Raw genomic sequence first — 19,178 nt, forward strand, 5'->3', positions numbered from 1 at the left:
AAGGGGGGGGGGGAGGAGTCTAAACTCATCGAAAAAGAGCTCACGTAATTAATGGATGCCCCCTATGTAATTATATTTTATCTTTATGTATAACAAGTCAAATTAATTATAGTTAGTTAATTATTTATTATATTGTACAAGACAAATTATTAGTATTAAATCTATACCTGCATGTATAAAATTAAGTTTTTTAATAAAAAAAAACACTAAACGAGTTTAATCTATGGTTTTTATACATCCACGTAATAAACAAATATAAAACTTCTAGAGGTCGAAAAGGTCTGCTATTTAAAGAGTATATTATTTACTTTTAAAATTTTGATGTAATAAAACTCTATTTTAAAAAAAAAAGTATATAATAAAGATACTTTTATAAACTTATAAGATTAAACATATTGTAGAGTATTTGTGTACCTACGTCATCAGGTGATTTATTAACATTGTAATCATTCATAATTGATCTCAGTCGAGTCTCGGCCAAGTTCAAGTTAGTATACTTGAAAAAAAATCGAGTCGATCGCATCATTAGATTGACGATTACGTCGTATGAATGCGTGCGTTGCGACACCATCCGTTCCTTTTAACAAAAAGCTTGCGTCCGGTGGCCTTCATACTGAATATTACGTGTGATTCGATGCGGCGGGACTAAATACGTAATCTATGAATGCACTTTGGTTTTGGTACGTGGTTCAGGTGGACCTGCTATGACTAATCTAGCTCTGAGTAGATATAGATTTTGATTTTGTGGTCCATATTACCAAGTCATAAGTTTCAGATCTATTTTAATACTTGGATTTTCATTAAATATGTATTTTTCGGTATTTACCATATAAAATATACCTACTAGGTATTCTCACAATTTCTGTGAGTAATGATATTAGATAAGGTCTAAAGTTTAGTTGTTGATTGGGTTAACTAAAGGAATATTACTTTAAATGGTCTCAGGTTGGGTGTTCTCGATTATATCAAGATATTCGTTGTTAAGTTTCTCATGACTAGGTTATGATCAGTTTAAATAAATTAACAGTAAGATTGACAGGTAATTATTAAAAATTAAGTTTCAATCCAATTGTTTTGGTTACAAAATTTAACATCCAATTTGCATAAATTCGAGTAAAATTATTTTGTGAATGTCAATAATGAAATAATTAATTTTGACATTGGCGTGAGAGTAGTTGATTTTTATTCAGTTAGTGTGTGACTAATCGGGATCGTATAAGTAAACACAATTAAAAGTATAATGACCATTCAAATACCTTGTTCCCATTGGCAGTGCCGACGAGGTCGTCGATCAGTAGCTGTCCCCAAGCTGCCAGCATGCTGGTCACGTAGTCGTGATCTGGAGGCTGCGTTAGCTGGGCCATTGCATGCACTACCAAGGCGGCGTCTGGTACTTGGGGTGCAGATAGAGGTTGGGTGATTCCTAGAATAAGATAATACATTTAAATTTACATTAATTTATTTTAATATACATAAGTATATATTTTAATTTTTTATTTCTTTATTAAGGTACTCGTAAAAAATATTGGGTACTAACTTTTACCCGCGGATCTGTCGATTAACTTGGATAAATAATAGTCTATGACTTTATTAAATTCATAGAGTACATATAATTATACTAAATTTCATGAATCAAGCATGCAAGCATAGCTGCTTCACAGCATAAATACGGATGGGATCACCATGTCAGCCACTAACTGTTCCCTGCTGAATATCGGCCTCCCCCATAAAGGGGAGTTTACCAGTAGTTGACACAATTGGCAGGCGAGTTGGCAAATGCAGATCAGCTTTGGAAATGTTTTAAGAGGGACGCTGCTGCCCATCCGATTAAGTTCTCTTAGCCGCCTTTAACGACATCCATGGGAAAGGAAGGGGTGGCCCATTATGGGTAACATGCTAGGACCACACGGCAATGTGGTTAGTTGTTTTGTAACAATGACAACGGTTATGTTATATATAAATATTTAACAAAATATCTATTGATCGAATATTTCGATGAACTAGCCGGATCTACCTTTTAATTGTTGTGTATAAGGTTTTTTACAATACAAGTAATTATATATATATATATATTTATACCTTATAATTATAAAGACGTAAATAAGAGTAAATATGGAAACATGAGGATATGTATTTATAATTATGATATTGTTGTGTTTTTGTGTATTAATTAATGTGTCTGTAAAAACGAAATATGATTATCAATACCAATATACTTACATGTTTACTGGAAGGAGTTTGTTAAAGGTGTTTCATTTCAAAGAATTATTTTTTTATTACAATATAAAATAATAATTTTAAACTTGTTGTCGAAAAATAATTATATTAGATTCAACTTTATCAAATATTTATTATTTTATCAATATAAGTGTAGTGTCGATTATTAAATATAATGATTCTATGCAACCAATCCAATAACTAATATAAATGAATATTTACAGTGTAGTCTAAAATTTTCTAATTCACGTTGCATAGATTTAACACAAATATTTTTTTATTTTTTATTTCAATTAAGCGTCTAATGATTACTTCTTCTGTGGATTTATAGGGGTTGAAATAAAAGTACATAGGTATTATTATTGTACAATATATATTAATGTAAGAGTGTGCGTCAGGAGTGATCTAAACATAGTATAAATAGGTAATTATTACTCACACAAAAATATTTCTTACCAGACAAATGCTTATGCAATATCTATAAAGTACCTACCTACTATTACTGTGGTTAATGCTTAGTTCCGTTTCTTAGAAACGATGTGAATATTTTATGTTTCATCAGATCCGGTGGTAATTCCTAAAAGGGCAAAAAAGCTGGTGATGGTACGTATAATGTTTCAAGAATTGTTTATAACAATGTATTCAACCTACAGTAACATCGTAAATTGTAGACATTTAGGTAAATACTTCATTCAAATTATACAATACGTAATGGGTATTATCCAAAATACAGTCATAGTATTCATAAAATCCTTTTCTCTCAAATAAAATGTATGAGTGGAAATATAAAAATAATTCAGGAACGTATAAAAAATATTGTAGGTAAATATCTCGCGATTACCAGCTTTATTAAGAATGAATATGAAGTTAATTCGTTTTTATATTTTGTCAGGGATTTTTTAGTCTTATGAATTTATTACGTTTCGAATCTTCATACTTTTGCCATTTGATTTTACTTATAAAATGTAATAGTTAATTTTAAATATAATAATTAAATTTAATATTAAATATAGTTTTACGATGAATCTTTCTCTTTTTTAAGAACCATGAGCTCCTTGTTGAGATATGAAGTAGTTTATTATATATAATATCATATCTGTTAATTCATCGTTAATTGCTGAACCTATTGGTACCTAACTTATAATGATCGGGGGGAAGGGGGTTGTTAGTAATGGGATCTAACAGTTCCCTTGCTAGCAATGTATCCTATCAGGTCGACCTCCACGCGGTTCCCCCTGGAAACCATCGTGGTTAATTCTCACGGCATTTTTCACGATGGGCTATCCGACCTGCATTCACCCTCACTTATCACCTCTCATTAGTGCCCTGCCTGCGTATACCGATAGCGTAGGCGACAGGCATTACCATTCCATTTTCACCCATTAAAAACCTATAATGATCGAGGGGAAGGGATTATTAGTAACGGGGTCTAACTGACCCATTGCTAGTAATACATCCCATCAGGTCGACCTTCAAGTGGTCCTTCCTGGAAACCATCCTGCTGAATTCCAGGTGTTTCATCACGACGGGGTAACTGACTTGCCTTTTCATTCACACATATCATCCCTCACTGGTGCTCTGCCAGCGTATATCATTAATATACGCGGGGTTAGCATTCCATTGTCATCCTTTAAAAACATATCTACAGTGATCGGGAGAAAAGGGATTGTTAGTAATGGTGTTTAATAACGGATTATCCACGCGATTCCCCGTGAAAACTATTATGGTTAAGTTTTGTGAAGTTCGTTACGATGGGCTGACGGACCTGCTTCACCTTCATATATCTTCTCTCACAGGTGGCCCGCCACCGTATACCAATATCGCAAGCGGAATTACTATTTTATTCTCACCTATTAGGACAAACCTACAATGATAACATAGACTGAATACTATCTAAAAGGCTTCTCTCTTCAAATCTACAACTGATAAATCTATAACTGGTAGTTACGAAAGTGAATGAAGCAAGAAATATAAATAAGCATAATAAAAATAGAAACCTTTGACACTCTATTCTCTTTTGCTTGGTATTTAGTGTAAAAATAAAGTTAATAAGTACCAGCAAAAACATTATCGAAATCTTTCCAATACAGATTCTCTAGTTGAATATTATGACGTAATTAGAGATTAAATACCATGATATTTATTACGTTTAAGATTATGTACCTACTGTGGTTGTTGACCTCAATATAATACGTCTTTGACAACTTTTTTGTTTGTAAGTTCGTGGACAAAAAAGTTGCATTTATTCACCCACCAGCAGCCTACCAGGTAAAATTCTTAAACCGATTAAAATAGGTTCGTCATGATTCGATAACAGGTTTAATTAAATAATAGATCAACATGAACGTATCTAGGTGTTATTATCAACCATCTTTAAAAAAGGAAGACGTTCTCTATTCGATTGCATATTTTTGTATTTACATGATGCGATATCTTTGCCAATTTTATACACATTTATATATTTTATTACCTATTCTTATTTTGATTAAGATTAAAAAGAGAGTTTATGTGCTTTATTTGAGATTTAAGGTTATTATGACGATTTTGCATAGCATAGAACCGCACCAAAAGATTGATTATGTCATATCCTCACTTATTAGGTTTCATTCTATTACTCAATTTTCGTTTGAATACATTCAGTTAGTTCAATATTGAAATATAGGTAATAGATATTCTACATTTCATATTCAAATTAAATGCATGAAGATTAAGGTTTTTTAGTTTTATACGACCTTCGGCTACAGTTCGATGTCGCGTCATGTGTACCTATTCTGAGATTGTTGAATTTAATTGCATAATACAGATAGCGTGAACACAGACGATTTATACAATGATGATGATGGTCATTAAACATGTATATTATCTATTATACTTACAGATAAAAGAAACTGCGGTGACAAAACTTGTGTCGGAACTATGACTAGATGTATTTTTAGATACGGTTACTTGCTATCACAAAAACTTTGGTACCTAACTTTTCATAGTGGGTTTATTGTTAATTCAGATTTTCTTACTAGTTATATAAAGTATTCTATCTTTTAAGTTAGGGTGTAACTTATTTGCGTACTAAATTTCATTTAAACCATGAAAGTTTTTGAATGAGAGACCTCCGTCCATTCTCATTTTGTAATATAGTAGTAGATTTACTTTTAATATATTAAAATCAAATTGTTTATTAACATACGAATAGTTTTCGTGCTTCAAATTTACAATAATTTGCAATAATTCTTTAATATAAATTAATATAATTTCTATAAAAACGTGTAAATACGTTTTGTTTGATACTAAAAAGAATTAAATACAACCTTGCATGTAAATCTCTTCAAAACATTGCGATTTAATGTATTTTATTTTAATTTTTGCACAATATATATAATAGTAATATAAAATGAAATTATTTATATATCGTCAATGTTAATAATGTAAAGAACAAATCTCTGATTAGTCTCATAATTTAAATAATAATATTTATTAAAACGTGCAATGTAAAAAAATCAATCGTTGAAGATGGGCTCCTATCTAAAAATCTATCTTAGATATATCTTTTTTATATTTATAATAATTAATAATATTTACAATATTTATTTTATATTATTAATTTAAATTTGTCCGTCAAATCATATGGTAGTGATTCAATATTTTGAAACATTTTTAAAATGTTTACCTTTAATGTTTCAAACAGAAGAATACAATTGTAAGAGACACGGGTTAAAATCTTGCAAGCATTAAAATATGATTTTTATTTTTTTGTAATAGTAATGATTTTAAAGAACTTACTTACCATCGGCATATTTGGGCGGCATCAGCCTTAAGAAGATATCTCCCCGTCTGCCCCATGGGCGATGCCTCACATTGTTACACTCTCCGCTGGCGCTGCGGTACTTGCTTGGTGGGCAAGGGATATTGCTTGCTGCTGTGTTGTCTGTTGAGCAGTTCTGTCTGCAATATAGAGCAAAGAGTTACAATATTACTAATTATACCTAAGTATATAAAATTATTGTTTATGATTTCGACTAGTTTTGGAAACTTTGTTGCTATATTTTTCAGCGAAGCTGTAAGTCAAGCATAGTAAAGTTAGTGAATAACGTTGCTGACCTCCATAACAAGCAGATCTTGTGTTTAGTAACTGATAATATAAATACTACATCCTATTTTTTTAAATAAAAATTACAAGGGGGGGGGGGAGGAAGGATCAAGGTTACTACTAAAATATTCTATCACGGTTGATTCCTAGTGAATTCATTATAATGAGTCAATTGATATGACATTATCTTTATCTGACTCTCCACTATCTAGATCTCTCATCTTTCTCTGGAACCCAGCCAGCCATCAATAGAGTAGGTGGAGTTACCATTCCGCTATTGTCACTGGTAAAATTAGCTAATAAGGGAGATAGAACTTAACAGTGACTTTATATAATTCTTTCTCTGGTTTATCGTATTTAGTATAATACAAAATTTTAGTGGGCAAGTAAGTAAAGCGAAGAACACATAGACTCGTATGTTGCATGTTAAAATTACGCAAATAATATAACAAAACTTACGTGTCACTACTGCCCGATAGAAACCTTTTTTCTAATGTTAATGCTTCACTAACTGCTCTTCTTAAATCACTTGGAACTGCTTGTATACTGTTGTCATCTGATTTGCTTTTCTGTGCGCACGTTTGTATAGCTAACACGGTCGTTAAAAGCAATAGACCTCGCCTTAACCTGCAACAAATACAAACATAAATCTATATACTGTTTGCATATTTTTAATTAAGTAATAAAAAAAAGAGAAGGTTCTTAATTCCATTATATTTAAATTTTACATGTCATTTTATAAATAAATTTTATACAGAAGTGTGATAGACTAAATATTAGCAATTACTAATTGTGTTGATCGAAGTATAGATATTATAATAATATACTACTAACTAAAATATACTTTACCTACTAATTTCAAAGAATCACTATATTTTTGTACAAATGATAGAATATAGTTCTCTTTTTAATTGAGTGGTATAAAATATAAATGGTTTATAAAATAAAACATAATAATATACTTAGATAATTATTGCATTTTAGTACTATGCTTTTAGTAAGAAAACAAGTTGTAAATCATTACAGTTTTTGCATATCACACATAATATCCTGCTACGATATTCTAAGAATGTGAATAAGTAATTATCACTTATCCTCTTTAGATGATGTAATTCATAAGATACGTAGAAAATAACATCCAATATATTATTAAGTATACTAAAAGCTACGTCAGGTAATTTATATTATGTACTATCCCTATATTAATATAATCTACCGAGTGTGAGTTGCATAATAGCACAGTATAAGTAATAGTACTAATTAGTATGAATACTCTTGGCAGCTGACCTTTGAGTTGACCTTCTCAATGACCGTTCGTCACTTATTCGCAAAATAGTGACAATCACGATGTTTTTTCATCAAATCTAATCTGCACCAAATTAAAGCAAAAGTGATAGGCTATTATTCGTGGGCCCACGAGGCTCACCTTAGACCATATCATCGCTTCCCATCAGATAAGATCGTGTCAATCGCGGGATCCTTCAATAATAAAAAAAATTACGGATCACGGTGTTATTGTATGAGGTGTCTGAGGTGCGATAATAGTATGGTTTCGAAAACTGAAAATTCCCTGCCAACTAATCGAAGTAGCCGTGAACACGATCATAAACAAAATTTTTGTTTATGATCGTGTTCACGGCTACTTCTACTATTCTGCTCAATACTCGACCAATAATTAAAGGGTGTGCTGTGTTCCATAAATGTATAGAGTGTATACCTACAGCACGTATAATCTCGTCAGAGATTGATTACTCGGAGCAACCATGCGACTGGTCACCGGTCATAATCAGGAAGTGATAGTAAAGCAATGACACCAGTATATAACCGTAAAGAATGTATGTAGGTAGTTATTATACAGACTGTACATTTACTTAAAATTTTAATATATCTTAATATATGAAAATCCCGTGTCAAGATGATCGTTCATTTTAATAAACCGATCTTAATGAAATATGTAAAATTACTGTATTGTTTGCATCAACTTGATAGAGTATGTTTTTATCCCGATAAGAAAAATATACCCGATAGGAAGCGATAGCGCGTAAAACAACGTTTAAAAAATCAACTAGTTTGTATGTAATATGTGTTTGTCATAGATAGTTTACTGTCATTGAAGACATGCTAAGTAGGTGTGTAGGTAGAAATCTAAATGTTCACGGGGTCATTAGTTACTATTTAGAATGATATAAATATCTAACTTGTTATTGCATCTTCCGAGTTTTGTAAGTATTTTTGTTTTGCAGCTAGTTTTTAAACTACAGTTGTTTTATAAAGGCACAGTATTTTTTATATTTTTTTTTTATTTTATATTCTAGATATATGGCAAAATAATAATAATTTTTATTTAGCTACAATATTATTTTACCTATAGCTTATTGCTAAATACGAGTTTCCCGCATGTTTCACAACAAAGTAGGTACTATAGTCTAGAAGCACCTGCATCTATCGATATCTACCAACAAAGACATCATTATTATAATAATAGATTACCTTTATGCTTATTAAAACTATAATAATATCATTATGAAGCTGTGAATTACGTAATAAAGACTCAACATAAATATAATTTGAAGTCTTAAACCATGCTAAACAATTCAAGAGTATTTTATACTGTCGACGTCTATATTATAATATCAAGAATATACGACGAATATTAATAATTTATTGTGTAGGAAGCAACCGATATAGATAGACACTGTCAACCACAAATTTACAATGGACCGCAATGCTTTCGTTTTTATCGGGTATCTCTTATGACACTCGTTGCCACATAGTTCTTACTTTCTCGGCTTATGTCATTGACATTGTATTAAAAAGTTAATCAGTTGAAACGCGCCGTGTGCAATGGGATCGTTCTTTTGAGATCACTGGGTTGGCGCTACGAGACATGCTCTGATGGTGTGTGAAATATCTGAATTGAAGTTTATTATATTTATTGGTACAGTGGGTAGAGACAATGTTAATAAAATAATTTTTATATTATAATGATTACAAGCGCAATATACATATGCAAAAGAAAATTAACTCGATGTAAATCATTATAGGTTTTAGTTAATACCCATAAAATTTAACATAGATTTTTTTTAATTACGATATTTCGCACACCTCGAAAGCATGACTTGTAAGTCAGTCGACTTTGCCTACATGATGGATGGACGAATGGATATTGTTTATTATTTCTTCTTTCTCTTTTTTTTTATAAAATTTGAAACATGGGTAGAATTGTACAAAACAGTTTACATATATTATATACATCTATGAAGTACCAAAGGCGGTCTTATCGCTAAAGCAATCTCTTTCAGATAATCTTTTGGTAGAGGAAAAACAAAAGAGTCGGTAGTTATTTGGCGCAATAAGTATACGAGTATGTTACACTATTCAAACTAGTTAGTAATGGACTTTGATAGCCCCATTCCTAGCAATATGCCCTATTTAGTCGACCTCCACGTGGTTCCCCCTGGAAACCATCATGAACTATTCTTTTTGAATTCATCATTATGGGCTAACTGACCTGCTTCATCCTCACCTATCATCCTTCACTGATGCCCCGCCGGTGTTTACCAATAGCGCGGGTGGGGTTACCATTCCATTATCACCCATTAAAAAAATACTACTCATACTAAAACTACTTATGTTAAAAAAACATATGCAAATAATCATATGAATACCATATATACACATAAATATTTATAATAGTATATGTTACATAAAATACATAACATACATATTGCAACATTATTCATACATATTAATCATATATATATATATATATATACAATAATTTTACACACAAAAACAAGACGAGAGAGAGAGAGAAAGAAAAAACAAAAAAAAAATATTGACAGGTAGTGGGATTTAATTAAGTTAGGTTGAAAGTGGATAATGACTGATAATATCTTAACTTAGCAGGATACTTTATATACTGATTGATGCGAGTGAAGTCGCGAGAAATGGCTAGAAATAAACTAAACTTCTAAATAACGAGTCTCATTGTACTATATATTAGTTTAGTTTATACATAGATGGAATATATCTAGAGGCTGAATTAGTGGAACGTCGATATATTGGGACGGAAAACGTAAAAGAATATATTATTAAATTAGAAAAACTCTTCATTCGATTTAGTGTCTAATGTATATTTGAACATATCATTATTCCTTATGTACATACAAGTATAAGTATAATTATGAAAAATCAGGAAATTCATTAAAAATATATAAAAACATTCATTAGTTATTTAAACACTCATTATATTAAGTATAACCATATTGAATAAAATGGAAAACATATTTAATTTTCTAACATAATGAGAGCCAAGGTCTTTAATTCGAGCTGTAATGAGAATAAACAGTTATCTGTCTTCATCTATGTATGTATTCAACTCGTAAACCCAAGTCTAGTCATGGTCAGTTAAGTAAATTTCGAGAAGTCGCTAGTCAGCAGTCTGCAGTCATTAGACACGAAGAAAGTAACCTCCTGGGAAAATATCTAATTTGCACAACAATTCTTTAGTTTTAAGCAATAGGATAGTTTCACTACTTATTTGCAGACCAAAATTATGTTGTCAAAATCGTAGGATATGTATACATTAACACTGTGTTGATTATTTCCTATATTATTTTGTATTGTAAGTGGAACATAGAATATTTTTTTATACAAGTTAAAATTGCAAATAAGTTGACAGCCCATCTGACGAAATGTGGTAACTATCACTTATAGACATCAATACATGGACATTACAGAATATTCTGCGACGCCCATGTTACTTCTGATGTGTTAGCATTTTTGAGAACTAAGGTTTGTTATGTTTGATATATTGAAATTTCCTTCCAGTCTTACAATAATTCTACAATTTCCTATAAACTGAAAAAAAAAGATAAAATATAAAGACTTCTCAGCATCTAACAACCAAATTGTAGTAAAAGAAGCAATAATAATAAAGCAAATTCTTGCTATATACGACTTAAATAAAATTAAACTAAGACGTATTTTAAAGTATATAGTAGATAAGTTGAATAAAATTATTGATACCTTGGAAATACATATATAGAGTCGATTGTAAATATTTTTTAAATTTTATTACTAATACTAAAATTTTAACTTGATTACGCTAAATTATTCGTGATAAATGTACATAAATTTTTCATCGACACTTATTTAAGCCGCTTCTAATTAGATCACGTATCGTCTTTTAGAGGGATTACACGCTCGACGTCACTTACGCATTTGGTCACATACGCATCAAGTCATTAGTAAGACGATTTGAGTATTCTGACATAACCTCGTCATAATATATGCAGATTGTCATAATCGTAGATTGTCATACACACACTTTGTCACGAAAAGCGATAACTGTTATTTCTTGATTACCATTACAGAGTAAGTGAATACTGGGTTTATCTTTTTAAACAAACCTTGAATTACTTCTATTAATGTTGGAATATGCATTTGGTTCATTTCGATTACTGTAATTACTTGGCAATATGCAAAAGACCTTTAATTCTGTATAATTTTAAGCAATGCATATTTTTTATGGCTTAGGTGAATCTAATGCAAGGTAGTGTTACACAATCAAAAGTAACAAGGGCGAATTATTTTATTTATTTTGTATTTAATAATATATTCCACAGTTTGCTGTAATAATTTAGAATTTTACGTGTACCATGTGAATTGTTGAATGCATGTTTACCTGTGTATAAATTTTATTACTTCTTAGAATTTTTCTTAATGGCGTAAATCGGATTATGTTTCTCAAAGTTTGTTATTACTTAATTCACTAATTATTATTCACTAATTAACTCTCGTATTGTTTGGTAGTCTTTAATAATACAAATTTATAATTGAAAAATCAATTTTTATTTGACTTTTTTTTTAATATAAGGCAACAGACGAGTTTCTTGGCCTTTGTTCTTAGCTGAAATTGCATTCCGAATAGGCGGTAAATTTATAAAAAATAACTATTCAAAAATGTTTATAATTAAGTTTATTTGAATAAAAATTAATTTAATTTTTATTAGAAAAACATGCAATTATTTATTTTTTCAATTATGTACTTAAAAAGTATCTTATATACGGTATTTTTCCATTTATTTCTCTTCTTTCCTTTTAATATACTAATCTTCAGCACTTTGATTCTCTCTATAATGAATTTAAATTATATAATGTCAATAAATTGCGTAATATTATGTTTTAAATAAAACTTGTTTTGACAAATGTATTAACATTTGAAGTAAACTGATTCATATTCAAACAGTTCGCTAACAAAATATGTGTATTGGTTTGTTTGAAATATTTATATAGGAAAATTGTAACTATCGGGTAATAAACTTATTTAAATAATGTATAAAGAGCACCTGGTCTAGTAGGTAGAACTTGCTTGAATTATAGTAGAATTATTATTCTATTCATAATTAATAAGAACTGTTAGTCTAATAATGAGTTAAAAAAGAGGGCATTCATTTTACCATGAATATTATGCAAATTTAATATAATAACGTCAAATAATGTTAAGTAATTTCATTCGCATAACACTGAGTGATACAAGTACTCGTATTTTAGAAATAATTAATAAACCCGTGATGTTTGAGTTGAGTTTTGAGTTAAAAATATGATATTTTAATAATCATTGTAAATATATATTTTATTATAAATTTTACACTAATAACAATAAAACAAAACTGATTTAATTCACCAACCAGAGGGAGACTTTGTACAAAAGTCGATTGCTTGGGTACCTCTGTCCCATTCGTGTTTCTACTGTGAAGCAATTGTGTTTGCATGGCTGTGTTTCAGTTTGAAGGGTGGGATATGGCGTGAATTTACAGATTACAGAGGAATGGAAACGCATGGGGGGGTATCATGGGCGAAACAGTATACTCTGTTATGTCCATGGTACTGCTCATGTCTATAGGCGACGGTTACCACTTTTCATCAGGTGGGCCGTCAGCTTGTTTGCCATTTTATGTTGTATAAAAAAAATTACGTTACATAGAATAAGAGCAAATTATATTAAAATTGTTTTACTTCTTTTTATAATTAAAAAATGAGGATATTTATTTGAGTTACTTATATGTTATACTTTTGTATTTCTGTATTTTGTATTTCAAGATAATCACGAAATACGGATTCTGATTTAAAATATCTTTTCAATTTTGAATTTCTTGTTTAATACCTGTCATTATTGTTCTTGATGTGTTACTATGATACAGCATTCATTAGATTTCGTCAACCTTTTTGATAGTTAAATGTGGCTAAAGAAATATATATGATAGTTAAATGTGGCTAAAGAAATATATATAGAGTCCGTGCCACAGTACTTACATGGCGGAAAAAGTTTTAATTAAATTTTGGTGTCTTAATTTTGATTAAAATTGGATAACGTTTACTCTACTCGTATTTAATTTTATTAGACAAACAGTTTATTTATAATTTCAAGTTCAATTATGTTAATAACAATTATATAAACATACTTTTAAAGTTTGTAATTTATCATGCAAAATCGATATATCATATTAGCTTTTAACTGCCCACTACTGAAGATACGCCTTCCCCTTGGGGGGTTTGATAGTAGTTGCCACGCTTGGCCGGCGGATTGGCAATTGCAGGCTTACATGCACCAACTTGCAAGATGGTCATATAAAAATGCATTTTGTTTTAGATTTAATGATTGTAATAAATATATTAAACACATAAAGTAAAATTACAACGTGGAAATTTTTTTTAACCAGATATTTATTGTAATAATTCTACATAACATTATTAATGTATTATTATTTTTTAAATATACATAGTAATTCTAGTTGTATTTAAAATTTTTGTCAGTGTTGAATAGAAACAAAATACAAGCTATTCAAAAGGGGTAGAGTCAAATTATTAAACCTATCAGAAATAAATAAAGCTCATATGATACAGATAGTGTACATTTACGTGCAAGTATTTAACTTGCATGTAATAACTAGTTAGGCTACTTTCAATGTCAAAACGCAATGGAAATACTAGCAGCCTCGATAATTTTGACATTAGTGAAACGAAAGTGCGTTCGATTCGCCAACAATACGTGACCACAATTTGGGTACCGAAAATGGATGTCGCTACTCATAGCCAATGTTGTACAAGGTTAAGTGATGAAACTTGGAAAAATAGTTCACAGGATGAGACACGTGAATACAGACATGTTGACGTTTTTTGTATGCAGTCAACACGGTGGCTTCACCCGAAATAATGTGTACTTTGAGTAGCATAAACTGACAACAAAATAGATGCTTATTAAAAATTTTCTTAATAATAAAACTGAGTATATATTACGGTTAAATGTTATAATTATAATACACAATTTATAAGAGTGAGGCTTTGAACAAAAGTTGTATGTTTAGGTAACACTCGTGTTTCTGGCGTAAAGCAGCTTTGGTTTCATAGCTGCGTTTTAGTCTGACAGGCAGTGAAATTACAGGGTAATGTTGCCTCTTTACTCTATACTATTACTATTATGCCATATATCCCGGTATAGAATGAGCCACTTCTTTTTTCATGGGTATCGTAAGAGGCGACTAAGGAAATTTAATGACCGACGGATGGGCAGCAGTGTCCCTTTTAGAAGACCAGCAAAGCCTAACTGCGGTTACCAATCTGCCTGCCAAGCATGGCGACTACTGGCGTAACCTCTTTTTTGGGGAAGGTCTATGTTCAGCAGTGGACAGTAGATATCTGGTATGATGATGATTATTACTGTTATTAGTTATTACTATTATTAATTATTTCTTGGACTATATTGTAATGTTTTACAATATTGTCCTTAGATATGTCAAAACATGGAGGTGTAGTGCAAACATGCAGTGTGTTCTATGATATCAATGGCGCTGTTCATATTTATAAGTCAGAATAACTACAAATTTATTTCACGGCTCAATAAATTATGTTTAAAAAATTAAAAATAAATATTTCTAATTTATCTTCGAAAATAGTATGTAGTTGGCTCCAACTCTTTATTTTTTTCTCTGTGATATTTAACATTTGTTCCAACATCCATTGTTTCATTGGGAAGGTTACGAAAACGTGTCGTGATTTGCACAGAATAGTACCACCAATGATGTATATTGCTTTAACCGTTTCGTTTTTGGTTTTTGTCTACAATTAGGATATACATATTAGTTATTAAATATTGTTTATTTGCACCAAATAAAATTTAGATCTCTTAAATCGATATTTTTGTTTTGTATATATATAGTTATATAGTTACATGACAAGTAAGAGAAAAGAAAGAAAATAGAAAGTGTATTAATGTACGACAATAGCGATATAATTGCATAAGTTGATGGCGTTGGTTTGTAAATTGCGTTTATGCATAGATAAAAATAGCAATAATTTCTAAACATCTGGAAGACAAGAAATTTAAAAAACATAGATAGATAACATTAGTGTTTATATTTCAAGAATATTAACTTAATCATAAAAATTTACTGCTAATTTTTATATCAAAAAAAGGTTATTTATTAATCTTATTATGAACTCATCGACTCGGTACTTTGACATAATAAAATTAAATATCCTGACTCTATCGTTTATCTCGTCTATTTATCAAAATATAAAAAAGAGGCAACACTAATTCAGATACTGTCAAAGCAATAACTTGAGTTTGTTATTCGGTAGTATTGTGTCTATACTTTTTTGTTGGTCTAAGGTACAAAAAAAAAATCATTTACAAATGTTTAACACCATGCCTCAGTGTAGGTAGAGTAGATAGGTACAAATATATTGAGAAGCGATCCTATTAAACATGCAAATTATCTTAAATCGGAACAAAAAGTACAATGATTGGAACGTGGCTGTGACCTCAGCAGCCGGACACCGGTCGACCTTACGCCGGCAACATCCTGAACATCTCCACATGCTTGCTAGGCATCCAGTCATAAGTTATGACAAAATAAAACAGATTCTTTAAATTGCTACTAGGATATCTTTAGAACGGGGATTTCTTTACAGTTTTTTCGTTTTATGTCTGTATTTATCCCGCACTTAGATCCTTTCTTTTTAAGACAATTTAATGGAAACGATTACAGTTATGTAAAGTATTTTGAACATCACAGAATAAACTATTTTATTAACTGCAGACGTTATGTTTTGTCTCTTTTTCTTTTTTCAGACTTAGCGTCACAATAGTAGTAATAATTAGTGATTTTTAGAATAAATGTAATACTAGTACAATTCATAGATAGTTAAAGTTAGAATGTCCATTGCTGCTTATTTATATCCGTGGGGACGACATTCATAGTTTGCAATCGATCTATACATCATAGAGATTATTTGAGATGATTAGTTTAGTACCTATTTTTGACTAAAAGGTTCATTGCTATTATACAAGTATAATGTATTAGAATGAAATAATGAGTGAACGAATGAACAAATGAATGAATGATTGGAAGAATGAATGAAATAATATTTATTTGCAAGAAACATGTTAGGTATACAGGTGTTAAAATATATATAAAAGTATAAGAGTTAGTTCGATATAAAATTTTATATAATAGTATTAAAGTGCCAGTAAAACTGAAGGCCTTAATGGTTTTTATTATTATAGCGCAACATGTGACCACACCCCCTTAAGTGATCAGGGACAACACGGTCCATGAATGCGATCAACCGCATTGTGCTGGATCACAATTGTGTTTTCTTTACGCTATATTTGAAAAATTTGTTTCTTACGAAATTTAAACATTATTAGATATATAAGATTAAAATATATAGATATTTCTAAATTTTTAGATAACAAATAAATATTATAATTTTCATAGGTACATTCCCTGTATCTAATTATGACTCTTGTTGGACGAGTTTACGCAACTGTGTTTTTATCTTACTACAGGCACTTACTAAATACCAAGAATACGGAAAAAGTTGCAACAAAGGTATTGTAAAGAGAATTAACGCATTCCTTAGAAACGTCTTAGTGAGATGACAAGTAGGTAGGTATAAAGACAATTATTTTACATACTCTATGCACACACATAGCTTGTATGGTTATTCCCAATTAGATTGCGTAAAATAATTTATTAATTTAGTATGAATATTTTAAATTATAGAAGTCTAAATTTTTTCAACAAAATAAATTTCATTTAAATAATACCTAAATAAAATAAATCTTGATAGATATAATTATAAAGCTATACCTGTACGATTTACAGCAATAAAATGTTTTTGTACGTATAAAATTAATTAAAATTTAATGCATACGAAAGCATTTTATTGTTATCTATTTTATTATACATGTATATACATGGAATGCAAATAAAAACGTTTTTAAATATTACATTTTATGTTATTTTAGTAAAGAGTAATTTGCAATTACAAAGTTAAATATTATTTTTTAATAATATTTTATAAAAAGCTTTTGATTTTTTTATAGTTTTTTATATATTAACTAAAGAACATGAACAAATGATCGCCATGCTTAGGTAATGGCGAATTTTTTTCAAATTTAGAACGGTCATGGTATACGAGCTGGTTTGTTACTAGCGACATAATTTTTATTACTGGCATTATTCAGTATTTAAGACTCTTAATTATGTATGACATTTTTGTTTGCATATGGAAGAGGTTTTCGCACGGTAATATTTCCGCATGCGTTCACGTTACTGACGTAACTGTGTACAACCGAGACCCGCATAAGTCTTGGGCAATATCACTACTAGATACCACGTGAGTTCCTATTAACTTAACGTACACATACACAGAATAACGAATGTCTATATGTAAATGTGGTGGTAGTACGACGTGGGAAAATTTAGAGAATATTGTTTAAAATCGTTCTTTTTTGTGTATATAAATATGAATTTGTTGCACCTTTGTTTTATTGTTGCACAGTATTCCTAATATTACTATGAATATAAAACTATTATAATGTATTATATATCATCAAAAACATAAATGTGAAATGAGAGCCAAGTTCAATATTACGAATATGCGTCGTTTTAATTTCGCTGTAAAAAGAATTGATATTTATATGGATGCTAAGTTCTGTGTAGAAAATCTTATAATATAATATGCAATATTATAAAATAAATTTGTATAACAATTTCTTGTGACTTGGTACCACTATCATTTATTTAATAGGTATTCCAAATTCTTCAATTTTAATAGACAATTATTGACATAACGCATTTATTTCAATTGGGGTGTAATTCAAAATTTAATTTAACAAATAAAATGTTAGAAAAGCAACGTAGGTAAATAATATCGAGTTTGTATGTCATCTGGAAGTGGGTTAGGTTTTTGATCTATAAGTCAGTAAGTCAGTCATAAAAATTCCGATTTTTAAACGATAATATATTAACAATTATTCGAGCAACATTTATGATATTATGGATTTTTAGATAAGCTGAGGGCTTGTGCCTAAAATTTACGGCTAGAAATTCAGTATTTAAAGAAAATGTTATACCAATAGAAAAAAGATATTTTAATTTAATTAATGATTTTATTATTTTCAAAGCTAAGATTATCTGCGAACAGTTAATTTCTGTTGTTGTGTCTCTGTTCATATAATATCAATGGAATGGTTACAAGGAATCAATAATATCTACTATTAGCGTAAATGTACAACATTGTGGTAAATTATAATTTGAGAGTACGTGGCTATACACAAATACCGTATTTATTTAATTGTAAAACGGAACTTCATCTCAATCATCAATCGATCACGCTCGATTGCACTTTGAGAGTGATTACGAATATGACCACTATAGTGGCAAGATTACATATACATAAACAATATACATAAGACACATGTAGGAATAAACATTGTTGTCACAATATGATATTATAATAGTAATGAAGACTTGATTAGTTTATTTAAATCTTATCATTTGTTTTGTGTTTCGAAGAGAAC

The 19,178-nt window shown here is 29.9% G+C and overlaps 1 protein-coding gene across 1 annotated transcript in view; it reads right to left on the bottom strand.

The window, feature by feature from the left end:
- LOC113522388 (uncharacterized) overlaps window positions 1-19,178 on the bottom strand; it is a 58,897-nt gene that overhangs the window by 25,785 nt on the left and 13,934 nt on the right. The window contains exons 2-4 of the mRNA XM_052903425.1: window positions 6,761-6,928; window positions 5,999-6,156; window positions 1,257-1,423 (exon numbers count right to left, since the gene is read on the bottom strand). Of these exons, the coding sequence (XP_052759385.1) occupies window positions 1,257-1,423; window positions 5,999-6,156; window positions 6,761-6,928 (493 nt within the window). The remainder of the gene's footprint in view (window positions 1-1,256; window positions 1,424-5,998; window positions 6,157-6,760; window positions 6,929-19,178) is intronic.

Source organism: Galleria mellonella, unplaced genomic scaffold, assembly GCF_026898425.1.
Source record: "Galleria mellonella isolate WM207_F2 unplaced genomic scaffold, CSIRO_AGI_GalMel_v1 utg139, whole genome shotgun sequence".
Taxonomy (NCBI): Eukaryota; Metazoa; Arthropoda; class Insecta; order Lepidoptera; family Pyralidae; genus Galleria; species Galleria mellonella.